The sequence below is a fragment of the Lissotriton vulgaris genome, chromosome 5 (genome assembly GCF_964263255.1).
Source record: "Lissotriton vulgaris chromosome 5, aLisVul1.2, whole genome shotgun sequence".
In the NCBI taxonomy this organism is placed as follows: Eukaryota; Metazoa; Chordata; class Amphibia; order Caudata; family Salamandridae; genus Lissotriton; species Lissotriton vulgaris.
Genome location: NC_141693.1, coordinates 816,124,226 through 816,151,323, shown reverse-complemented (window position 1 = coordinate 816,151,323; position 27,098 = coordinate 816,124,226). Strand labels below are relative to the sequence as shown.

General features: G+C 46.9%; 1 protein-coding gene across 1 annotated transcript in view; it reads right to left on the bottom strand.

Moving 5' to 3' along the window:
- The window catches only part of LOC147711629 (beta-microseminoprotein-like), a 160,580-nt gene extending 155,742 nt beyond the window's left edge, over window positions 1-4,838 (bottom strand). Inside the window, exons 1-2 of the mRNA XM_086922299.1 lie at window positions 4,703-4,838; window positions 121-214 (exon numbers count right to left, since the gene is read on the bottom strand). Of these exons, the coding sequence (XP_086778425.1) occupies window positions 121-214; window positions 4,703-4,705 (97 nt within the window). The 5' untranslated portion in view covers window positions 4,706-4,838. The remainder of the gene's footprint in view (window positions 1-120; window positions 215-4,702) is intronic.
- Window positions 4,839-27,098: the final 22,260 nt, after the last annotated feature.

Genomic DNA, 27,098 nt, shown 5'->3' with positions numbered 1-27,098 from the left:
CTTAACGGTGTCCAGGTAGGATGCTGCAAGATTGTGCTGAAGGGACAGTTAATGTTGGATGTCCACCATTTTAAAACATATATATATGTTAATTAGTAAGATAAGGTGTTTAGTTCCTACCTTTGACACCAGGCTGCACAGGGTTAAGGTAGCAAAATGCATCACATTCCAATTCTGAGATAATTAAAAGAAGAGAAAATCCCAAAAGGTATTTCTGAAAATGAAAAGATAGATATTTATCAAACATGTTAGGAAGAGGGGAATGATTGTTATACATGGTTCTTTCACTGCAGCTCCTGCATGAACACTCGCACCATGCTACACCCTCTTGTACAGCTCACAAACGTCCTGAGTCTGTGCATCTGTAAACGCTACAAACAAATATAATGCAAGAGCATTGTTTGGATGAAAAAGTCCTTTGCATGATAATGGAGGTGCACCGATCGCCCGAGTGCCCCAATTGTGCTGATGTCTGGATCCCTGATGCTGATTTTTGTTGCCATAGGCAAACATGGATTATGCATGTGCGCCATGACATAGGCCTGTCTCACAGATTGCGGTCTTTTTGGACCAAAAGGAACACCTAAAGCACTACCCTTATAGTGATGGAAGGTCACTGCCTTCACCAGTAGTTTAGCAGCACGAATGCAGTGGTAGCAGCACAGTATTTAGTCATCTGTAGGAGTGAGCAGGTGCTTTTTAACCTGTCACTGAAGTGAGGCCTGCAGGCTCGTTCATTCTAAAGTTCAGCTGCTGTGTGTTAAACTCATCCTTGACCTACATCGGTTTGGTGTTAAGAGCTGCACAGCCCCTGCTGCCCTGCACACATCAAGGAAAGCAGGTTGTCTGATGACAAAAGGAGAACGTTTCATATTGTAATCTACTCTCTTTGGCATCAGACATCCTCCGATTCAATGTGGTGTGCTGCTGGAGACTCTGCAGATTGTGACACAGTGCAGCAACAGTTGCAGCCGTGCAGGTAAACACAATGGGGCACTGAGGGGGTAGGGGGTGGACTTGACAAACAACAGAATAGGGAAAATAGAATAAATAAATAAAACTACTTACCTTGCGCTTGCCGCATTGCGGCAATGCAGCGAGTGCAAGGTAAGTGGCTTTATTTATTTATTTATTTTCCCTATTCCGTCGTTTGTCACTTACACCCCTCAACCCCGCCCGCCACGCCCCACCCCACCCCACCATGCTTACCTGTATGGGCTGCCACCGTCCAGCAATGACAGAGAAAGGCTTTGTGGTATTTCTGTGGCAGGCACTCTTTTTGGCCACTGCAAACACACCATGCATTTTGAGGTTTTTGTGGCAAATTTAGCTTGCTTTGGCCTCAAAATTTGGCACCCAAACCTGCAAAATCTTGGGGGGTGGGCATACAATGCAGGGATAATGCAGTACTGTGCAGTGCTGCATGATAAATGTAAGTGCTGGGTGTATGTGTGCCTATGAGTGGTACAGTACAGGAAGGATACTGAGCTGTGCAGTGTGTGTAAGGTGTATACATGCGCCGGGAGTATGTGTGCCTGTGAATGGTACAATACGTAGAAGTTTCTGGGTTCCATTTTTGAGACACAGGCCTCCATTGTGAATCAGGAGGAGAGGAGGTTGAGGAATCCCCCCACACATGTTTGTGTATTGCTGCATTCCTGTAAGCTGGGTGTGCACACACACTGGAGAGGGAAGAGACAGACTTTCCCTGTAAACTTCAAGGGGTGCTCTTTGATTCAGTGACAATTCACAAGGAAGGTGCCTGTGCTCATCTCAGGAAGGATTTGGTGATGACCTTTGATACACATATCACTGTGGCTGACATCCAGGTGTGAACTATAATCACTCCTGTGACCTGTAAGAGTGGGCTCTCAACTTTGGAGTCACAACAAGACATGCGACCTGATCAACACTGCCCGCTAGAGAAGTGAGGTCCCACTGTGGGAAGGGCCAGACACTTACCCTGCAAGGAGGAGCCGCAAGGAACCTCCAGTCACTTCGGTCACTCAGCTGTGTGTGAGGAACTCTGCACCTGCCGAGGACAGCCCCCCTAAGCCCCTTGCAGTGAATTCACCTGATTCAGCTGCTAATGCACCAGGTGTCCATGGATAGGGCACGCTCAGGGACTCTGGATGTGGACGTGTACGTGCTGGTAGACTGATTTCAGGCATGTCGGTCCATGGGAACTTGTTTGCTAGTTAGTGCTGCAGTGATTACTTTAAAATAGAGTCAGGGTGGTTTCTTGAGACTCAAACAACTAGTGGAGCGAGTGGGACCCAGGGAACTACCTAAAGAGACATTAGAGCCCCGACCTCAGCGGGGACTGTGAAATTGCTTATGAATGTTGTTAGTTGTATATAAAATGCTTCTTTTATCACAAAAAGTAAGTATTTAGCCAGACAATCATAATGTATTGCTGCTGCTACCCACGTGTTGAGTTGTTAGCCCATGTCCTCCCTTTAACCCCCTACCCCCCCCCCCCTCCCACCACCTGCCCCATGAGGGAGCGTTGAACTTCTTGGACTACGCTGTTCCTCAGAGTCAAGGTATGCCATCGAATATCCAAGCTTTTTATTTGATTGGATGCTTTTAACTTAACTGTGTTTTTGCTGAAATTGTAACAGTTTTTAATTAAGCATACATGAGGCATGTTCCTCTATGTGTGCTTCAAAATGCATCACTCATAGAAAGTGGAAAAACGAGGAGAAATGAACATATTTCTCCTTGTTATGCTGTCCCTGGGAAAGTGTGGCATTTTGGCGCATTCCGAGATCTACTGGTAATGGGAAATCTGGGACTGAATCAAAATCCATGGGTGTTCTGTAGAAACACCCTCGCACCACCCATGGAACTTCTACCTAGGGCAAAGTAACGCAATGCAGCAATTTGCGCTGCATTGCGTTACTCTGGATTTATCAAGCCACTCAGGGCCACGGCAGGGGTCCTTGCATGGCTTGATACTTTACACCTTGGGGGTTGCATCGCTTTTGCACCACGCAACAAGATAAATATGGCCCATACTGTTCTTACACCCACAAAGGCACATGAACGTGGTGGTGGTGGTTGTAGTAGTTATGGTGCTGGGAGTGTAATCGATGGCAGTAGTAGTTCTGATGATGGTGATAGTGATGGATATGGTAACCATGATGGTGATAGTAGTCGTGATACTTGAGGTAGGAGTTTTTGTTGGTAATAATGGTGGTGGTAGCAGTAGTAGCAGATAATGTTAGTCATGACGCTGGTGGTAGTGATGGTGGTGGTGACAGTGGTGGTGGTGTGGCAATGGTGGTAGTGGTTGTGCAATGGAAGTAGTGGTGGTAAGGGTTTGTTGGTTGTAAGAGTAGTACTACTGGAGGTGCTGGTAATGATGAGGAAGGTATTACTTATGTACTGGCGATTGTGAGATAGTAATGGTTCCTAGACCAACATGAGCTGAGTTGAAATGATAACAAGGAAGGGAGGACAGAGGAGAAGCCTGAATTACAAACAAAAGACACAGGACAACTCATGGTGGGACAGCACCAGTCATTGCAGTAAACATGTCACTCAGCAATGGGGACCAGAGTTGGGTGTGCAACAAGCATCACAGGAGAGCATTAGTTTGCCTCTTGGTGCCTGTCTCTTCTCCGAGTGAAAGCTGACACTAAGCATGCAAAACCCCCTGTCTCCCGCTTGCTGACAAACTAGACAAATAATGGCTGGGTTAATGAAAAAATGCAGCTGACTGTGAAGAAAACAGTTAATAATGAAGGTGGCTACCCAGACCCCTCCTCTCGGTGTGCTTTGAGCTGAAATACATTGTGAATGGCATGCTAACTTAGGCCAGTTAGCTAAATCCATCTCTAGGTAAGAGGTGTGGCGTCGCGGCCAGGACGTCTGACGCTGAAATCTAGGGATCACGGTGCAATCCCTGGTGCCAGCGGCAGGTTAGCCCAGCACCATGTGACTCTGGGCAATAGCTTGCTTACTCTTCCGGACGGCGCCTAGAGACCCTTAAGGGTGATTGTTCGCACTTTACAAATGTGGATTATTAATATTATTATAGTTAGACCTAGAAAAGAGCATGTTTTGTAACCTACATGTTTCATAACAAGGGATATTTTCGCTTCTCCTTCCAGCTAGTAGTAGCCTATTTTAAATGCCACTGAAATGGCTTATGAGTTTGTGACTGAGTCACCTAATTCTGGTTGTCTTTCTTATTTTTTTTAAATGGCTTTTCTCAATGCGTTGTTTAAAAAAAATACTCATTTATTCAATATATTCTACCGCAGGATATTAAGGAGAGGACCTTTCCTATCAGATATCTGCATATACCAAACATCCACATGCAAAGTCATTGAAACGTAAGTACATTACAGAACACTTATGCCGAATGTGCAAACTGGGATGTGGTACAAATTTGCACTTATATGCTGTTTACTCCTTATTACTTAACGTAAGGATGCTTTATTTCGCTCCTTAATTGCAGCTGGAAATCCTATTTTGTCAAGGCTTGAATTCTGCCTCTGTAGACAGAGAATAACCAATGATTTTCGCTGCCGCCCTTAGGGGCAAAAAACAAAAACGAGTAACATAACATGCTGTTACTATATTTAACATGGTTTATATTTAACATGGTACGAATAGAGCCTTAGTAAAATCTCATTAAGGTCACAGATCTACCTTTTAATTAGCGAGAAAAAAAGATTTAAATGTGACTCACCATGATCGAGACAAACAGTTTCTTCCAGAGTTAGAACTGTTTTAGCCGACGTGCTCCTCTGTTGCTTATGGTCAGGGATTTATACAGGCTCGGCCGTTTTGTAGCAATCCCTTGAGTTATGTAGCTAAAACAACACAAGATTGATGAGTTTTCGTTGGAAAAACAGAAACTATGTGTTATTTGAGCTTTGTCATCAGTAATCTTTCCCCATGGGATTAGTGGGTCTGCACACATGGACACGATCAACTGACGTAGTCTGGGGTTGTGAAACCAAATATTTTTGTAGTGCTACAAGAGAAGAACTGAGATGAAGTGCTCTGGAAATGTAAGAGGAGTATCTCTTGCGCAAGACTTGTTCTCAGTTAAGTTCCCGAGAAACTAGTGTCTCTTGCTGCACATACCAGAAGTGGAGGGGGATGAGGGGGCGATCGGTGGAGGGGAGCATTTGAGTGCCAGGCCAGCTCATAATAATCCCCCCCCGCCCCACCTCCCAAAAACGACAGAGGCAGCTGGAACAGTATAGTGGTACTGGAATTCAGAGGGCGAATGCCAATAAAAAGCATTGGTAAATGCATTAGGTTTCGTCTATGTGAATAATAACACTTTTTTGTGCTGCAAGTTTTAGCAGTTTGACTCATATGTGAGTGTGTAAGGGCACATTTTTGAAGTTTTCTATAATGACAACACAATCTGAGGCATTTAAGTGCATTATGTGAGAAGCACAAGTTCTATATGAAAGAATACTTTTTTGTTTTTATGGCATGGGAAGGTCTAATCCCAGCGTTGGCACAACATCCTATGATTCTGGGCAAATCACTTAATCTCGTGTGCCATAAAAACAAGAAAGTATGATTTCATGTCAGTCAGTCAGTCGATACCTTTATTTCGGTCACAGCGGACCATAAAAGTACAGGGTAAGATGCATGCAAGCAGATAGTAAAATTAATAAATAACATTAGACAATACAAAGACATTCATATATGTACAATATTAGCAAAGTTAAAACTATACATTTCTAAACCCATCATAAAATCAATTTCAAATATAATAAAGTTATCGATAATGCTAGTTACGTTTTGTGCTAATATTTCAGCTAACCAATTGTTATGCCACTCATTACTTTCCCTTTAGCTGGAAATATAGAAACAGAAATCAATTTCACCACAGTAGGCGATTATTTTTTTTAAAAACTCCTCAGTTTATGCCAAAACAAGAAACGGCAAAAACAATAGGGGGGTTGGTGTCGTACTTCAGGACTCTAAGAGCTTGGGAGTAATGTCTAAAACCTAGGTTTCTACAAATAGGTAACACCCAACGTTTGCGAGCAGCACAATAGCCTGGACAGATAAAGAAGACATGAGTTTCATTTTCAAAATTGTGTTTACATGCTGGACACTCAGTATTATTTTTACTGTCCCATTTGCTAGTAAACGACATGGGAGGAAGACTGCCCATCCTGAATTGCATGTATAATTTCCTCGCTGTTGCAGGGTAAATCAAGACTAAGAATTCTTCCTTTCTGTAGTCTTCTTTGATACTGAGAAATTCAATTGTCAATCTTCCAACTGTGAGATTCTCATGAAGAGACAATAGATTGTGATGCCTATAGAGGCGAACCATGTCGACCCTAGTTATTACTGGGCCTACCACATCTGGTGTTTCCCAGAGCTCGGGCAGTCCAATCCTGCTGCTGATTACCTTAATATGTGTTAACCACACTATTTTCTTACATCTTATAGTAGGCCAAACCTCCCTAAATTTGTTTCTGTAGGACGCTAGTTCAGGGACTGACCATAATCTTATCCAGTACGTAAGTGGATGTAATGCCACTTCCTCCTCAATTGGTAAAAGCCCTAGATCCATACGGAGTGGTACTAGTGGGGTACTAACTAGAAGTCCCAACATGTTCCTCATGAATGTATGCTCTACAATCATGAGGTTAATAGACTTTTTGTGCCCCCAAAGTTCCGCCCCATACATCGTGGCCGCCCTAGCCTGTAGTTTATAAATTTCAATGACAGGGGCAGCTGGCTTAAACTCAGACATTCTGTGCATTTTCTGTATCCCCCCCGCCACTTGGGTTAACTTTAGCGCTGCCTTTTTTAACTGGGTATCCCATTCCAGATGTTCTGATAGGGTAATGCCCAGATATTCTAAAGTCTTCACTCTCTCCAAGGGAGTACCGCCCAAAATCGGGTTTGGGCGGGTCATCCTAGGAGGGTTGAATATCATAAATTTAGTTTTCGTTAAATTTATCTCCAGGCCTCTCAGTGCACAAAAGTCAGAAAAGCCGTCCAGGATGTGTTGGATACCCGTCGATGTCTTGGACAACAACAAAGTGTCATCCGCGAACATCAACGCGGGCACCCTACCTGTTACTAGCCTCGGGCGTCAATGTCCTTAACTCCAAGTAGGTGGTCTATAAGTGTAGGAAGGTGGACACCTGACTATGGTTACCCCAGATTTTTTGCCTTGTGTTTAGCTGGTTTTCGACTTAGTTGGCCTGGTTCCCTGCTAATCAGGGCCCCAGGCTATCTGCTCTCTCCTTAAAATGGACTCCATGCACCTTAGGTGCATAACCAAATTGGTACTGGACACCTTGTCAGCCCCTATATAGTGCACTATAGGTGCCAAGGGCATAGGTGCATCCAAGGCCTACCAGGGGCTGCAGCATAGCTTTGCCACCCCTGGCTGGTTCTTAAATTAACACAACTGGCTGATCACTCAGCTGGGGCAAGTTGGTGTAATCAATCACCTCTTGCTTAGATATAGTATACTATTGTGTTTTTATCTAGGAACCTGAATCAATATTGTTATTTTATGCCCTCGTACGGCTATAATCAATAATATCCCTATTATGGCATAAGAATCAGATCCATATTTAAGTAAATAGCCCTTGCAGTCCAAGGCACGGCAAAAAGCTACTTCCTTGGATTCCTAGAAAGCACAATGAGTTATTTCGACACACCAAACCTCCAGCAACCTGGGAAATCCCCATTTGCTTTGTTTTGATTGACGTCTTATGTCCAAAACTTACGTCAAACTCGGCACCTTTCAGGTATAAATATACCAACGTTGCCTTAAGCAAACACACGGTTGTGGTGAATACTGGAGCAGAACAGCTGTCCCCTTGCAGAGAGCCCAGCAGACGCGAGAAGCCCACGGATGCTGCCCCTCCTCTTTTGACGCGCTGAGAAAGACGCTGTCTTTTCTCCTGCCGAGAAAATCCAGCTCCGGCGTTTCCAGCCTACCCTTGCGGGTGACTAGAATATCGAGTCCTGAGAGTGAGATACAAGACCTCCTACATTCTATTCCCAAGCTACGGTGCTGACTAAACCCTTGGAGAGAATTCTTGGATTAAACCCTTGGCAAAACCAACTTAACTTAAACTGCTACTTACTTACTCCCTCCCACGTATTAGGCTTAGGTCAGGTACACCGGGGTAGGCGTAGTTAGAAGCACCAGTTGAGCACGTTAGCCAATGTATATATGAATGTATATATTGTATAAATTTTATTCATTTTAACTATCTTATGGCTAAGAAACCATATCATTGCTTTTACAGTATTATTTCATAATACTCCTTTTACTGTGCGTGATTTACTTTATATTAAGTATTGAAATCGTGGCAATCCATTTCTCTTGCATGAGAAGGAAGACTGTTCAATAAATCATACCCTTTATTGAAAACACCCGTCTCTCTCACTTCTCTGCACTCTGGTGAAACTAAGAACGCACGTCTGACTGAGTGAAATAATTGTCTATTGTTTTCACACAACTCTAGAGATCGACTCTTATTCTGGGGAGCAAAGTTGTCATGTTTATGCGGTTGTCGGAAGCTGAATCCCTTCTTGTCTGAGCCAGGGAAGCTGATCACTTCCTATTCAGTCAAGAAAGTTTCCAGTGACCTCTGAGCTAGCTGGTGCAAACCTAAATGAAGTCTAACGTAGTCAGTAGAGACCTAGAAGACATAAGTCCTACGTCTACACTGCTGTTTATGTTATTCAAATGCGCATGGCCTATAGGGAAAATAGGAACTACACTACAGTTCAAGCTACGTGCCATGGCGTCTGATAAACACAACGTCATTATTCTCTATCTTTAACCTTCTGATAAACAAATCAGTTTGGCACAAAAAGGAGCAGACTATACGATGATTCTGAGCATTGAAAAACTTGAAAGATTACCATTGACTTTGTCAGAAAGACCTGTCATTGATTGGATAATACACGGAATAATCACAATTCCGATAACAACTTTCAAATTTAAAAATTGCCAAGAGTATATACCAGCAGGCCAGGATGAAAGGTTGGGTAAAGGGCACATAAAGTCATCATGGAAATTACCTCACACACACATGTTATAGTGACAAGAACCAGAATGTATTTCTTAGTAAGTATGGGCGGAAAATCCGTTCCGCTCGCGGATTTTGCGGATTTTCGGTAAATTCGCAATCCGCGAGATTCGCGAATTTCCCGCAAAATCCGGAAATCCGCAAGCAGCGGATTTTATGGCTTGCTCGCACTGTTCACGTGAGTTCGCGGCTTCCCAGTTCAACTTCGCGCCCCGCGAATAAGCGCTAAATTGCAGAAATACGATCTTAGCAAAACTGAAACTACTTACCAGGTTCAAAAGTTCAAGCTCATCATTAGTAGCCATTTCCTGTAGTGCTTCCTGAGGGGCCCCTCCAGAGTTCAGTTGCCTACTTGCAACTATTATGTGAGCCTGCTCTGACCCTCAGAATAGTTACACATATGCTACAAAGGTCCTGAATTACAGCTAAGGGAGACAAGCAGGAGCCAGGCTGGAAGTTCAAATCCAGTGACACATTAATCAGCCCCTAATTCATTATTGTCAGTTGGGGCTGTTGTAACTAATTTTGCAACAATGAAAGCACTTAGCAAGTGCAAAGGATCACTAATCAGGAAGCACTAAGGAAGCAGGTGCCAGCTAAAAAAATATTCTGTGGCACATTAATCAGCCCCAAATTAATTCAGGTCACTTGAGGCAGGGAAGGTGTGCTTTGCTTTGCCACAATAATGTACACTGGACAACCAGAGGGTGCTGTGATGAAACAGAGGGTGGCATGGGTGAGCCAGAGGGTGGCATGGGTGAACCAGAGAGTGGCAGTGGTGACAGAGGGTGGCAGTGATGAAGAAGAGTGTCCCAAACAGGCTGGGCACGAAGAAACAAGTTCGCAAAACTTGCGACCCGACAGGTAAGTTTGCGATTGCGAAATTGTACAAAAACCCTCGCGAACTGGCAGTAACCCGCGCGAACACAAAAAAAACCCAAAATCCGCAAATTCGCGAGAATTCGCGGATTTTGCGGATTGCGAGTTCGCAAATCCACAAAATTCGCGAACGCGAGATTCGTAAAATTCGCCCATGCTTATTTCTTAGTGGTAACAATTGTAAACGATCACTAAGCGGTATACTTCTGTGCCAAGGTATTACTTTGCAAGGGGCCTGTGAGGGGACTTAAAATAACCTTTCATGCTACCAGCACGGCACACCTGCAACACAGATAGAGCTATTCTTTAGACAACTTTCTAAAGGGAGTTACGTTCTAATAACGGACCACAGCTGTTGTGGCATGGTGCCAGGGAAAGCATATCTCGTAAGCGTTAGTTCCATGGTCACTTGCTGTATGCAAGTATTGTATCCAAACGGCCCTCCTGATACAGAGGCGACGATTTGGCCTTCTTTGAATATCTCTTCTATACGAATTGATACTTTAAGCAGAATGAAGTCTGTTCTTTTACAGACAACCGTGCCTTTAACGTCATCAAAAGAAACGTATGATCTTCAAGTTGCAAGGACAACAGCAGAGATACATACACTTTTATCAACTAATTGCCCTGTGCATTTCGTAGAAATGCTAAGCCAAATTCTAAATATGTCAGATACCAGTGGCATCGCACATGTATTTAAGACAATTTTTTCGGGACTGTTAACACCCTTCGAAGCAGTCCTGGGCATCTTTCCCAATTTTGTCCATTCTGTCTTTGGCGGCCTACCACTACTTTTGGGACTTGTAGCAGGAATTTTATTTTTGACTCTTCTGCTCCGATATGGCAAGCCAAAACGCAGAGAAGACTCCAGCAACGATGGAAGAAACGATCCTAGCAGTACGCTATCGGGACGGCATAACTAAAGTCCTTGGATTAGCCCTGCTAAGAGATCTAAATATGACCTAGTTTCTTTCATTCAGACCTATATGGCAAAACTGCATCTTACCTGTGCTTCGATGTATGCTATGCGGAGAAGAATCCGTGTTGGACACCTGTCTTACACTACAATCAGCAGTACCAATGGATATCGATACTTTGCTAAGTCCTGTAACGGCTCATGCATCGTGTTGTCCCCAGCGGTTACCAATCCTGATGACGGCATTCGTTGAAACTTCACCACTACGATTAGGTGGCAGTGAAGTACGAGATGAGAGCAACATCACCCAGGTACGACCTTCTGTGAGCATAGCTGATCCTGACATCAATGATGGCAATCATTCTCACAACTGCACCATTGCAGCATTTTCAAACTTGGTCGAACTTTCACCTGAAGCTGTAGACTGTTTTTTTGCACATCTGTCTGAAATGATGTTCTCCCCTGAACAGAAAGAATAACTTTTTAAGCAAACCGGCACACAGCGTTCCCCTGAACTCTGAATTCGGCCTTCAGCTTTGATAAACAAAAGCTACTGAAAACATTTGGAACTATTTTCTCCCCTAAATACGAAATTATTTTTTTGCCAAATTCCAAAATATTTACCCTTTTTTCTGGCACATGTACTCTGCTTAAAGTAGAACTATTCTTAAAGAACAGAGCTTCTATTTTAGTAATCCTAGAGACAAAATATTACCTCAGCCTCTAGCACATTTACAAGCAATTGTATTTATATGTGATGAAATAGTCTTGACCTTCTTTTCTGTATTAAGAGACATTTCATGTGTAATTTTCACAAATGGTTCAGCTAAATATATATGCATCCATTTTTCTCTGAATGATTACACTGCTTGATAAACATACAGTGCCAATAATCTTTCGTGTATTTCGCATACACCATTTCAAATGCAAAAATGTATTTTGGGGTGGGTTGGAATACACATGCACCTTTAAATGTTTACTATTGCTTAGTTTTAGTAATGATGGACATTAGATCGTGGAGTGGGTATTGTGTTTTTATCTAGGAACCTGAATCAATATTGCTATTTTATGCCTGTGAGAAGTTGGCCTGATATGTGATGTTTCCAATTCTGGAACCACCTTGTATCAGTCCAAACAATCCCTTATGGTGTCTGGTTGTAAGTCAACCTTATTAGACAAGCTATCCTAGTGGTAGCATGGACTAAGCAGCCTTAAAGGCTAAACTCAAGAGGTCGTGTTAAGCGAGCTGGTTTTACCAATCACAATACTTTAATACCAAATGAAAGGACACCACACAAGTATATATTATAAAAATATATGTATTTATTACTAGAATAATCCCCAGTACTCTTTATGAGCAAAGGGGGCACAAGCGTTAAACAAAAGCACAGTTAAACATATAAAAGTTGCACAATTATGGATGAGGGCGGGTGGCCACTCAAACCATATATTAAGAAAGTGGTATAAGAGATACCAATCGAACAGTGGTTAGGCCTAGGGCCTAGGGAATCGCTGGGAGCAGTCGGGACTAGCAATGCTGAAGTCGGGAAAAGTCAGCGGGATTCGGGTGCAGCGCTTAAAGCACACGCATGCACCAATGCAAAGTCAATGGTGCGTAAAAGTTATAAAGTTACTGTTTAAGGAGACTTCCGCTTAACCTAGAAGGACGAAATTTAAGACACATACACTAGAGGTGTGTACCAGTGTGGGAACACCGGCGTTGTTGAGTTACCTCACCCACAGTAAGCGGGTGCATAGGGTCGAAGTTGTGTCGGGTTTCGTCACGCAGGTTGTTGGTGCTTGAAGCTGAAGATGCTGCAGGCCATGGGAAGGAGAAGTGTCCGGTGTGATCCAAGGGTGGATCAGAGTTGTAGAGTACCTGAAAGCAGAGGGGACAGAGTCTGGGTCACTCAGCAGTGACCAGGGTGGAACCAGGATGGAACCAGGCAATGTTGGGCGCAATCAGGTGGTTGCCAAAGAGCTTCTCTCCGCTGCCACGTGGGCTCTAGGGCATCTGCGATGTCCAGGAGCGGTTCACGAGCTGTCCCACAAAGGATCCCACAGTCGGCCCTGTCGGCTTCAAGATCGGAGCAAACAGCACTTGGCAAGAGCAATCCACGCAGGACTGGAAGATTGCTTCTCACTCGGACCAGGAGGGTCAGAGCGGATGCTCCTTTTCAGAGGAGCGGGTGCAAGTCTGGAGCAACCAGAATCACAAGTCATATTTCAAGTTTCTTTGGCACAGGGGCCACAAGCCAGCGGGCAAGTGACTGGGCCAACGCGTTGAGCCAAAAGAAGCAGAAGGTCCCCACGCAGCACTCGATGAGTGTAGAGGGGTGAGCTTCGGTGCAAAAGTGGCTCAGGGCTGGGGCTTCTCAAACCCTGATGTACAGCTTCGAGGGTCACTTGTGGGCTGCACGGTCAGCGTCCCGTGGTCTTTACAAGATGGCGGGTCCCACGCTTCCGGTCGCCTCCACGGGTCTCAGCTCTGCAGGGACTGTGGATCGGGCTGGTAGAAGGCAGGCAAGCTTGATCTTGATGATCTCTGTTGCTCGAGTTCCGGCGGGAACTGCAACAAAGCAGACATCGAGGTGCTGGATGGTGCCTGTTTGCACAGGGTGGTCACTCCTTGACCACAAGGGAGATTCTTCAGTCTTCTACGTCGAGTAGGATGTTGAAGGGTCCAGAGTTTCGTTTCAAATGTTTCATCAGGATAATCTGAGTGTGTTGGCACTGCTCCCATTCTTATACCAATCTAGGGGGCTTGATTACCTGCTAGGTCCCCTCCTATGAGTGGGACCCAGGAAGGGGGTGGATACACCCCTTTCCCTTTGTCCAGGCCGCGCTGGGACTGGGGCTGGTGTGCCCCAGAACCGGTTTGACCGGATTATGCAAGGGGAAGCCTTGTGCTCCCCAGGCAGTGTCTGGTTTCTTTCAAACCTCCCTGCTACAATCCACTATCTCCTGTCTGGGGTGGTGTAACACTTCCCTGCGACAGGAAAGCCTTTGTCCAAGCCTCCTTGGCTGAGTTTCGGTCAGCTGCAGGAGGTCAGACTCGTGTCTGTGGCAGAAGCATCCATTTTGTGGATCAGAGGCTCTTTTAAAAATCAACCGCGTTTTAGCAAAGTAGCATGTCGTCTCGCTCTAGAGGGGTGAAATGCTATCCCCGTCGATAGGACTGTCGAGGGGATAGTATTACAAATCGTATTACACCTTACACGACATGTTTTGATAAAGCCAAACCAAAAGCGACATATAACCGCGAGGATTATAATGCACTTAATAGTATATTGTATGGCATTATCCCGGAACAGCTTAGGGAATTGGTCCCGACCGCTGCAGACAGGCTCAGCTCATGCTAGAGCACCATCTCACATAAAACCAAGCACTCTGCCTCCAGGATTGTTAAGGCCTGCCATAGGAGTGACTTATAGGTTTATATGTGCCCAGATAGGTTTAGATATAGGCATACTATATCTAAGCAAGAGGTGATTACACCAACTTGCCCCAGATGAGTGATCAACCAGTTATGTCAATTTAAGAACCAGCCAGGGGTGGCAAAAGATATGCTGCAGCCCCTGGTAGGCCTTGGATGCGCCTATGCCCATGGCACCTTTAGTGCACTACATAGGGGCTGACAAGGTGTCCTGTACCAATCAGGTTATGCACCTAGGGTGCATGGAGTCCATTTTAAGGAGTGAGCAGAGAGCCTGGGGCCCTGATTAGCAGGGAACCCGCCAACTAAGTCGAAAACCAGCTAAACACAAGGCAAAAAATCTGGGGTAACCATAGTCAGGTAACCACCTTCCTACAATGCCCTTGGACAGCTATAATCAATAATATCCCTATAATGGCATAAGAATCAGATCCATATTTAAGTAAATAGCCCTTTCAGTCCAAGGCCCGGCAAAAATCTACTTCCTTGGATTCCTAGAAAGCACAACGAGTTCTTTCGACACACCAAACCTCCAGCAACCTGGGAAATCTGTAGTAATTAGGTCCATAGACAGTTGATTTAGTTAGATGGTTTATTGTAAGATAAGTAGATATGATGGTATAAACCAATAGGACCCCAACAGGAACATCCTGCAAGATGCTCAGCCCCAAGCCAACTGCCAGCCTAAGCCCACAGACTGCTAACATTCCACAGAGCATCATCAGAGTATCATGGCTAGAACATTCCATAGTGAAAGGGGATGGGGCAAGGATACTACATTATCCTCTCCCTTTACAACCGAACACAGAAAAGTTAAAGGGAAAAAGGAAGAACAGAGATATAATACAAGTGCGAAGAAATCTGTAACCCAGGGATGAAATAACATAACATCGCGAGAGGGAAAACAGAAATACAGAAGCTGATAAAGAGGAAAGAAGGAAAGTGAACAGATAGAATAAACCTCACCATCCTCCTCCTCCTCTAATAGTGAACAATCTTAAAGTATGTAAATTCCTGAGCTCAAATGAAACAACCAACATCTCATTAAAAAAAACTGAGAAGAGCACACTAAACCTCAAGAAAGTACTTCAGACAAAGCAAAAAAATGCCAAACTTTGTATAAAGGACACAATAGGACTACAACCCGTTGTAGCAGTGTACTATATGCTTTAACCGGCACAATATTTTAAAATGTCACAGGCAGGTCGCACTGAACTTTAAAGAGCCAAAACAAGGGAAAGAAAATAACGTCATGCTTACTTCAGATGGAAATGATGACCATATGTACAAGGAAACCACTCACAGCACGTTTTGGCAGAGGCTGTCCGATGTGATGGACACTGATGGGGTCCTTTTTTCTTACTGCGCTGATGTTTCTTTAGTGGCTCCTTACTCTGAAGGTGGTATCTTTCTTGGTGTATCTCTTGTCTTGTAATGTATCTTTTGGCTCTTGTTCCAATAGAGTTGATCTTCTTGTTGGCGCTAGTCATTTTCTCTTTAGTGAAGGAAGAATTTCTTGACTTATTTCTTTTGAAGACAACTTGTGGGTAATTTACTTTTGAAATTCGCTTCGCTGCTTTGCCCATTGCGTGGGAAGGTCACCTCGTCGCCATCAATATTGTAGTAATTAAGTCCATAGACAGTTGATGTAGTTAAGTGGTTTATTACAAGTTAGGTAGATATGATGGTATAAACCAATAGGACCCCAACAGGAACATCCTGCAAGATGCTCAGCCCCAAGCCAACTGCCAGCCTAAGCCCACAGACTGCTAACATTCCACAGAGCATCATCAGAGTATCATGGCTAGAACATTCCATAGTGAAAGGGGATGGGGCAAGGATACTACAAAATCCCTATTTGCTTTGTTTTGATTTGTAATAGAACTCATGCGAGCACTGTAAGAACGGCCAGTTCTTAGTGACATCTTTATTGACGTCTTATGTCCAAACCTTACGTCAAACTCGGCACCTTTCAGGTATAAATATACCAACATTGCCTTAAGCAAACACACGGTGGTGGTTTTGGAGCAGAGCAGCTATCTACTTGCCTGAGAGCCCAGCTGATGCGAGAGCCCACGGACGCTGTACCTCCTCTTTGACACGCTGAGAAAGACGCTGTCTTTTCTCCTGCCGAGAAAATCCAGCTCTGGCGTTTCCAGCCTACCCTTGCGGGTTGCTGGGATATAGAGTCCTGAGGAAAGAGATACCAGACCTCCTACATTCTATTCCCAAGGTACGGTGCTGACTAAACCCTTAAAGAGAATTCTTGAATCAGATTCTTGGCAAAACCAACTTAACTTAAACTGCTACTTACTTACTCCTTCCCACGTATTAGGCTTAGGTCAGGTACACCGGGGTAGGCGTATCTTAGAAGCACCAGTTGAGCACGTTAGTCAATGTATATATGTATGTATATATTTTATCCATTTTAAAGTATCTTGTGGCTAAGAAACCATATCAATGCTTTTACAGTATTATTTCATAATACTCCTTTTACTGTACGTACTTTACTTTACATTAAGTATTGCAATTGTGGCAATTCATTTCTCTTGCATGAGAAGGAAGACTGCTCAATAAATAATACCTCTTATTGAAAACGCCTGTCTCTCTTTTCTCTGCACTCTGGTGAAACTAAGAACGCACAATTGACTGAGTGAAATAGCTGTCTTTTTTTTCACACGACTCTAGAGATTTACTCTTAGTCTGAGGGAGCAAAGTTGTCATGTTATATGGTTGTCGGAAGCTAATCCCTTCTTGTCTATCCAGGGAGGTTAAACTCCTCCTCGTTTATTCGAGAAAGTTTCTAGTGACCTCTGAGCTAGCTGGCAAACCTTAAGTCTAATATAGTCAGTAGAGACCTAGTCGACCTCAGTCCTACGTCTACACTGCTGAATATATTATTCCAATGCACAGAGCCTATTGGGAATATAGGAACTATACTACAATACCTATATCTAAACATATATCTGGACACATATAAACCTATAAGTCACTCCTATGGCAGGCCTTATGAATCCTGGAGGCAGAGTGCGTGGTTTAACGTGAGATGGTGTTCGAGCATGAGCTGAGCCTGTCTGCAGCTGTCGGGAACAACTCCCTAAGCTGATCCGGGATAATGCCATACCATATACTCTTAAGTACATTATAATACATCGCGGTTATGTGCTAACTTTGGTTTGGCTTTATCAAAACATGTTGTGTAAGGTGTCATACGATTTGGAATACTATCCCCTCGACAGTCCTGTTGACGGGGATGCATCCCACCCTTCTAGAGGGAGAAGACATGTTACTTTACTGAAACGCGGTTGATTTCTAAAAGAGCCTCAGCATCACTAAATGGATGCTGCTGCCACTGACACAAGTCTGACCTCCTGCTGCTGACCGAAACTTGGCAGAGGAGGCCTGGACAAAGGGTTTCCTGTCGCAGGGAGGTGCTACACCTCCCCAGACAGGAGATAGTGTATTGAGGCAGGGAGGGTTGAATGAAATCAGACACTGCCTGGGGCACACAAGGCTTCCCCTTGCATAATCCGGTCAAACCGGTTCTGGGGCACACCAGCCCCAGTCACAGCGCGACCCTGGACGAAGGGAAAGGGGTGTAACCACCCCCTTCCTAGGTCCCACCCATAGGAGGGACCTAGCAGGTAATCCAGCCTACCAGATTGGTATAAGAGTGGGAGCAATGCCCAAGCATTCAGATTATCCTGACTGAAACTTATGAAATGAAACTCTGGACCCTTCGACATCCTACTTGACGTAGAAGACTGAAGAATCTCCCTTGTGGTCAAGGAGTGACCAACCTGTGCAAACAGGCACCATCTAGCACCTTGATGTTTGCTTTGTTGCAGTTCCCGCCAAAACTTGAGCAACAGAGTTCAACAAGACCCAGCGTGCCTGCCTTCTAACAGCCCGATCCACAGTCCCTGCAGAGCTGAGACCCGTGGAGGCGACCTGAAGCTTGAGGCCTGCCATCTTGGAAAAGACCACAAGACACTGACCGTGCAGCCCACGAGTGACCCTTGAAGCTGTGCATTGGGGTTTGAGAAGCCCCAGCCCTGAGCCTCTCTTGCACCGAAGCTTACCCCTCTACACTCACCGAGTGCTGCGTGGGGCCCTTCTGCATCTTTTGACTCAATGCGTTGGCCCCGATCACTTGCCCGTTGGCTTGTGGCCCCTGTGCCGACGAACCTTGAAACCTAACTTGTGAGTCTGGTTGCTCCAGACTTGCACTCGCTCCCCTGAAAAGGAGCACCCACTCTGACCCTCCTGGTCCGAGTGTTAAGCCATCTTTGAATCCTGCGTGGGTTGCCCTTGCCAAGGATTGTTTGCTCTAATCCGGAAGCCGACACCGCCGACAGCGAGAGCCTGCGTGGGACAGCTCGTGATCCACTCCTGGACATCCTCTGTGCCCCAGAGTCCACGTGGCAGCGGAGAGAAGCTACTCATCAACAACCTGATTGCGCCCGACATTGCCTGGTACCTTCATGGTTCCACCCTGGTCACTGCTGAATGACCCAGACTCTGTCCCCTCTGCTTTCAGATCATCTTTATCTTCGATCCACCCTTGGATCACACCGGACACTTCTCCTCTCGACGCCTGCAGCATCTTCAGCTCCAAGCACCAGCAACCTGCGTGACAAAACCCGACACTAATTCGCACCCGCTTCCTGTGGGTGAGGTAACTTAGTAACGCCGGTGTTCCTACACTGGTACACACCTCTAGTGTATGTGTCTAAAGTTTCGTCCTTCTAGGTTGAGCGGAAGTCTCCTTTAACAGTAACTTTATGACTTTCACGCACCATTGACATTGCATTGGTGCATGTGTGTGCTTTAAGTGCTGCACCCGTATCCGGCGGGCTTTTCCCGCTAGTCCCGACTGCTCCCAGCGATTCCCTAGGCCCTAGGCCTAACCACTGTTTGATTAGTATCTCTTATACCACTTTTTTAATATATGGTTTGTGTGACCCCTGGGCCTCATCCATAATTGTGCAACTTTTATATGTTTAACTGTGCTTTTGTTTAAACGCTTGTGCCTCTGCACTCATAAAGAGTACAGAGGATTATTCTAGTAATAAATACATATATTTTTATAATATATAACTTGTGTGGTGTCCTTTCATTTGATATTACAGGATTGTGATTGGTAAAACAGCTTGCTTAACACGACCTCTTGAGTTAAGCCTTTAAGGCTGCTTAGTCCATGCTACCCTTATGATAGCTTGTCTATAAGGTTGACTTACAACCATCACCATAAGGGATTGTTTGGACTGATACAAGGTGCCCCCAGAATTGGAGACATCATATATCAGGCCAACTTCTCACATTGGTGAGCAGCGGTGTTGATTTGAGCTTGCTGTTGTTTTACCATTGCAATCTTTTAATCAAATTGAAAGATCACATCAAGTACCTTAGGTACATATAAACAAAGCTTAGCATATTTAAGTTCTACTGAACTTAGTAGTTGTAGATCAAAGGGCTTAGCACACCCTCCCTACAACTCACTAGCAAGGTACAGTAGGAAAACACTTAGTGTAGGTAAGTGCACCACTTACACCTCACTAGCAGTCATGTCTGGCACAGAGGGAGCTTCAAGCTCTTTACCTGTGTTGGTTGACCTTACCAAGGCAACCTCCAGCTATGACAAATTCAGCCGTAAGGACTTAAGTGCCTTGTGCACTGTAAGAGGGCTGAGAAAGGGTTACAACCCTACCATTCCCATCCTGATAGCCATCCTGGAGAAGGATGACCTTGAGAAAGCTAGAATAGCTCCCTTAGGGTCAGGAGATGGAGTGAATCCCCCAGAGCATGGGTACTCACAAATTTTCTCTCGGGCCGAATTTACAGTGTGGTTTGTGGGCGAGGGCCACACTGGTGGAGGCGGTGTCAGTGGGGGAGGGGGAAGGGGTTAGAAAGAAAAAAACTGTGACCATGAAGTTGAACACAGGCCCCTGCAGCTGACGCGTTCATCCACTGAGCCAACAGACCAGCATACACACACATCTCTCTTTCTCTCTCTCTCTCTCTCTCTCTCTCCCCCTATCTCTCCCTCCATGTCTCTGTCTCCCTCCTTCTATCTCTCTCTCTTGCTCCCTCCTTCCGTCTCTCTCTGTCTCTCTCTGTCTCTCTCCCTTGGTCTCTCTGTCTCACCTCTCTTTCTCTCTCTGTCTCCCTCCCTCTGTCCTTCCCTCTCTCCGTCTCCCTCCATCTGTCTCCCTCTATCTGTGTCCCACTGTCCATCTCCCTCTGTCTCCCTCCCTCCGTCTGCCCTCTGTCTGTCTCCCTCCCTCCCTCTGTCTGTCTGTCTCCATCCCTCCCTCCCTCTGTCTCCCTCCCTCCCTCTTTCTCCCTCCCTCTGTCCGTCTCCCTCCCTCTGTCTTTCTCCCTCCCTCTGTCTGTCTGTATCCCTCCCTCCCTCTGTCTGTCTCCCTCTGTCTTTCTGTCTCCCTCCCTCTGTCTGTCTCCTTCCCTCTGTCTGTCTTCCTCCCTCTGTCTTCCTCCCTTTGTCTTCCTCCCTCTGTCTGTCTCCCTCTGTCTGTCTCCCTCTGTCGGTCTCCCTCTTTCGGTCTCCCTCTGTCTGTCTCCCTCTGTCTGTCTCCCTCTCTCCCTCTGTCTCCCTCCCTCTGTCTGTCTCCCTCCCTCCCTCTGTCTGTCTCCCTCCCTCCCTCTATCTCCCTCCCTCCCTCTGTCTGTCTCCCTCCCTCTGTCTGTCTTCCTCCCTCCCTCTGTCTTTCTGTCTCCCTCCCTCTGTCTGTCCGTCTCCCTCCCTCTGCCTGTCTCCCTCCCTCCATCTGTCTGTCTCCCTCCCTCTGTCTGTCTCCCTCTCTTCCTCTGTCTCCCTCTGTCTGTCTCCCTCCCTCTGTCTGTCTCCTTCTGTCTCCCTCCCGCCGTCTGTCTCCCTCTGTCTGTCTCCACCCCTCCCTCTGTCTGCCTCCCTCTGTCTATCTCCCTCTGTCTGTCTCCCTCCCTCTGTCGGTTTCCCTCCCTCTGTCTGTCTCCCTCCCTCTGTATGTCTCCCTCCCTCTGTCTGTCTCCCTCCCTCTGTCTGTCTCCCGCTCTCTGTCTCCCTCCCTCTGTCTGTCTCCCTCCCTCTGTCTGTCTCCCTCTGTCTGTCTCCATCCCTCCCTCTGTCTGCCTCCCTCTGTCTATCTCCCTCTGTCTGTCTCCCTCCCTCTGTCTGTCTCCCTCTCTCTGTCTGTCTCCCTCCCTCTGTATGTCTCCCTCCCTATGTCTGTCTCCCTCCCTCTGTCTGTCTCCCTCTCTCTGTCTCCCTCCCTCTGTCTGTCTCCCTCCCTCTGTCTGTCACCCTCCCGTTGTCTGTCTCCCTCTCTCCCTCTCTCCCTCTGTCTGTCTCCCTCTCTCCCTCTGTCTGTCTCCCTCTGTCTGTCTCCCTCTGTCTGTCTACCTCAGTCTGTCTCCATCCCCCTATGTCTGTATGTCTCCCTCTCTCCCCCTGTCTCTCTCTCTGTCTGTCTCTATCGCTGTCTGTCTCTATCGCTGTCTGTCTCTATCGCTGTCTGTCTCTATCGCTGTCTGTCTCTGTTGCTGTCTGTCTCTATCACTGTCTGTCTCTACCTCTATCTGTCTCTGCCTCAATCTGTCTCTGTCTGTCCCTGTCTCTGACCCTATCTAGCTCCGTCTGCCCCTGTCTCTATCTGTCTCTGCCTCTATCTGTCTCTATATGTCTTTACCTGTCTCTATCTGTCTCGCGTCACCTGGCTCCCACTCCCTGCTGCCCTCTGTCACCTCACCCAGCTCTCACTCCCTGCTGCCCTCCCACCTCACCCGGCTCTCACTCACTGCTGCCCTCCCACCTCCCACACCCGGGCTCTCACTCCATGCTCTGCCTTCCCACCTCCCTCACCCGGGCTCTCACTCCCTGCTCTGCCCTCTCACCTCCCTCACCCGGGCTCTCACTCCCTGCTCCGCCCTCCCACCTCACCGGGCTCTCACTCCCTGCTCTGCCCTCCCACCTCACCGGGCTCTCACTCCCTGCTCTTCCCTCCCACCTCACCAGGCTCCCACTCCCTGATCTGCCCTCCCACCTCACCGGGCTCTCACTCCCTGCTCTGCCCTCCCACCTCACAGGGCTCTCACTACCTGCTGCCCTCCCACCTCACCCGGGCTCTCACTCCCTGATGCCCTCCCACCTCACCCGGCTCTCACTCCCTGCTGCCCTCTGTCACCTCACCCGGCTCTCATTCGCTACTGCCCTCCCACCTCACTCGGCTCTCACTCACTGCTGCCCTCCCACCTCACCCGGCTCTCACTCACTGCTGCCCTCCCACCTCACAGGGTTCTCACTCACTGCTGCCCTCTCACCTCACCGGGCTCTCACTCACTGCTGCCCTCCCACCTCCCTCACCCGGGCTCTCACTCCCTGCTCTGCCCTCCCACCTCACTGGGCTCTCACTCCCTGCTGCCCTCCCACCTCACCGGGCTCTCACTCCAAGCTGCCCTCTGTCACCTCACCCGGCTTTCACTCACTGCTGCTCTCCCACCTCCCTCACCCGGGCTTTCACTCCCTGCTCTGCCCTCCCACCTCACCCGGCTCTCACTCCCTGCTGCCCTCTGTCACCTCACTGGGCTCTCACTCACTGCTGCCCTCCCACCTCACCGGGCTCTCACTTACTGCTGCTGCCCTCCCACCTCACCGGGCTCTCACTCACTGCTGCCCTCCCACCTCACCGAGCTCTCACTCACTGCTGCCCTCCCACCTCACCAGGCTCTCACTCACTGCTGCCCTCCCACCTCACCGGGCTCTCACTCACTGCTGCCCTCCCACCTCCCTCACCCGGGCTCTCACTCCCTGCTCTGCCCTCCCACCTCACTGGGCTCTCACTCCCTGCTGCCCTCCCACCTCACCGGGCTCTCACTCACTGCTGCCCTCCCACCTCCCTCACCCGGGCTCTCACTTCCTGCTCTGCCCTCCCATTTCACCCGGCTCTCACTCCCTGCTGCTCTCTGTCACCTCACCGGGCTCTCACTTACTGCTGCCCCCCACCTCACCGGGCTCTCACTTATTGCTGCTGCCCTCCCACCTCACCGGGCTCTCACTCACTGCTGCCCTCCCACCTCACCGGGCTCTCACTCACTGCTGCCCTCCCGCCTCACCAGGCTCTCACTCGCTGCTGCCCTCCCACCTCACTGGGCTCTCACTCCCTGCTGCCCTCCCACCTCACCGGGCTCTCACTCACTGCTGCCCTCCCACCTCCCTCACCCGGGCTCTCACTTCCTGCTCTGCCCTCCCATTTCACCCGGCTCTCACTCCCTGCTGCTCTCTGTCACCTCACCGGGCTCTCACTTACTGCTGCCCCCCCACCTCACCGGGCTCTCACTTATTGCTGCTGCCCTCCCACCTCACCGGGCTCTCACTCACTGCTGCCCTCCCACCTCACCTGGCTCTCACTCCCTGCTGCCCTCTGTCACCTCACCGGGCTCTCACTCACTGCTGCCCTCCGACCTCACCGGGCTCTCACTTACTGCTGCCCTCCCACCTCACCCGGCTCTCACTCCCTGCTGCCCTCCCACCTCACCGGGCTCTCACTCACTTCTGCCCTCCCACCTCACCGGGCTCTCACTCACTGCTGCCCTCCCACCTCCCTCACCCGGGTTCTCACTCCCTGCTCTTCCCTCCCACCTCACCGGGCTCTCACTCCCTGCTGCCCTCCCACCTCACCCGGCTCTCAGTCCCTGCTGCCCTCTGTCACCTCACTGGGCTCTCACTCACTGCTGCCCTCCCACCTCACCGGGCTCTCACTCACTACTGCCCTCCCACTTCACCAGCTCTCACTCCCTGCTGCCCTTCCACCTCACCGGGCTCTCACTCACTGCTGCCCTCCCACCTCACCGGGCTCTCACTCACTGCTGCCCTCCCACCTCCCTCACCCGGGCTCTCACTCCCTGCTCTGCCCTCCCACCTCACCGGGCTCTCACTCACTGCTGCCCTCCCACCTCACCTGGCTCTCAGTCCCTGCTGCCCTCTGTCACCTCACCGGGCTTTCACTCACTGCTGCCCTCCCACCTCACCGGGCTCTCTCACTCACTGCTGCTCTCCCACCTCACCGGGCTGAGGTTCTTGGCATTCTGAACCTGTGTTTTAAATGTCATTATTCTGTTATGAATTTGGTATCAGTGAACCGCAAATGGCGAATGCGTTATTCATGAGTATTTTCATCATGTTACACCAATGGATTCACTGTGCATTTGAAGGTTTTGCATTGAACACTTGGGTTTCATCTTGTAAATAGCAGCCATGTTATTTCGTTGCCCTTACAGTAGGCTTACAGTAGGCTTTCCCCATGGCAGAGCAAGCATTTAAAGGACATAACCTTAGCATGGGTTTGTGCTGACTTCTGCATGACCTGACGACAGCTGACCCTGTTGCTTGAGGCTAACCTCCCAAGCCAGTTCCTTGTTCAGCAGCTGGTGCAATAAAGTTCAAAGAGCAGGACATGTCCGACCTTTAATGGCACCATTCCCACCAAAAATATCTCCGTCCCATCTGTTGCTGCCTTTCCTTTAAGACATGTTCATCGATCTGGTTGAAGGTTTTATGGTGGGTTTGTCCGGCCTGATGGAACAGGAAACCAAGCATGTGTGCAATTCTTTTCTTAGCCTGGACTTATCCTGAAAGTGGTGCTTTGTGTGCACGTCCTGGGAGTGACTAATAATAATAAGGAATGTGTGTGCCTAGAGCACAATTTTCTGTATAAAAGGCCTGTGCGAAGGCCATGCAGGCAGACTCTCTCATCCAGTTGCTTTAAGCGTGGCTGGGCGACGGAGCCTCACAATTAATGATAATAAAGATGTCTTTTCATATTTCAGATTCTGTGTTGATTTCTTTGCCACTCTTGAATGGACTACTTATTGGTAAGACCCCTGAGAAGGAGTATTGTAAATATTTGGTTCTTCAGTTGGCGCAACCAACAGGGGCATCATCATGGAAGTGAATACCTGGAGGAGAGTTTTTCAGAGAAAAGAACTATGCTGGGGAAGGCAAGACAGGAATCTACTAAAAGAGGTACTCTGTGCACGGAGGTTCTGGGGGATTCTCTGTCTTTGCGGCCTGGCATATTTTTGATTTTTCTGACTTAAAACTCTCCAAAAGATGTCACTCCTGACTGAGCAACCCTTTTTGGCGCAAGTTTTTTTTAAAGAGACTGTTAGTGCAGTTAGAAATTGGCAGTTAGAATTTGGACATCTATTTCTTTGGTACAGCTGTGATAATTATTTAAGTGGGTCGCTCCCAGAGTCCTTAGTAGTTGACACTTTGCTGGTGCTTTTGTCGTATGCACCTTTGCGAGTGTTTTTGTTGTTGACGCTTTGCTAGTGTTTTTGTCGGTGACACTTTGCTAGCGTTTTTGTTGTTGCATGGTTCCATTGCATTTGTGGTTCTTCGTACTTGATTCTTTGTTGTGTTATTTGACGACTGCAGACGCCAAAAACCGAGGGTATTTGTTCTTTGCAGGGACTTGGTAAATCCCGTAACCCTTGAAGTTTGATGCTGGATTAGTGAGCTATAAGATGCCTGATCTTAGCGAATTTGAAGCTTTGTATTGGCCAACTTTGTATGCGCTTGAATTAGCCGGTTTATCTAAATAGGTTAGATTTACAAACATATTTCTTCCTTGGTGATTTTGTATTCGCAGGGAATTAAAATATGTAATAATACATAATAAGGATGCTTTACTCTGTATAATTTTATGAATGGATATGCAGAACGATTTTTGGTGTTCTGCCAGCTGCAGCTAGTGAATTGAGTGTATTTTTGGTTCTTACACTGTTGAGCAGTGTTTCTTGTAAATATGACTTACAGCTACGTATAGTCCGGACTGTCCTGTTTTTGTCCTGAGTGTTGATTTGTGGGTTTAAATGTATGTTTGAATGCGTTGTTAAAATGTGTGTTTACATGTCTATTTTGTTTGTGAGTTTTGTTGTACATTGCGACGACGCGATTTACAAGAAATGGTTGGAGAGCGCTGCATTGTGTGTCCTAAATGTTTTCAACACTTCCTGTTTATGTCTGAAATGTGCTCAATGTGTGTGGTTCACATTTAATGGATTTAAATAAGGCCCCAGCCAAGAACGAAATTACATGTTTTTGCAGAAATAAATGCATTTACAGCGTTTTCACTTAAATGCACTGTATTAAATGTTCACAGGCAAGACGTTTTTAGCTGTAGTATATTTGCATAGGAATGTTTTTTCAGCCAGCAATTTTTGTAGTTCATCACGGGTGGATTTTGCATGACGGCCCTTTTACATGACAGAGGCCCCAAAAAGTGACGCAGAATATGACGCTTTTTAAACTAGGCATATGCGCTAAGGTTTGTGAGTTAATGCATCTCAATAAGAGGCAAGGGATGTAGCGGGCTCTTATATGTAAAAACAATCACAAACAGAAATAATTGGGTTTTATTAGAAGACAAAAATTATTAATTATGGAAAAATAATTCATAAAAATTAGTGCTACCAAAATCGTTTTTTAATATTCATAAAGCGTAACACTCATGCTATGACCTCTTAGCATTAAAATGTGATTTGCGCTATGTTGCATCACTTAAATGACAAGAATACATGTGTATAAATTCGCTTGCCATAGGCGCAAGCAAGCTCATTTTTATAACATATAAATTATTATTTTCAGATACCTGACTCTTGGATTATGTAATAGACTTTCTAGTAATTCATATTCTGCAAGAAAATTGTAAAATATTCATTTTGTAATGCCCAAAATCAGAAAGTCGATTTTGAGTAAATTCACTGTTTAAACTGCATTTTTGCTTTCCTTAAAGTGTCTCAGCCTTAAGCA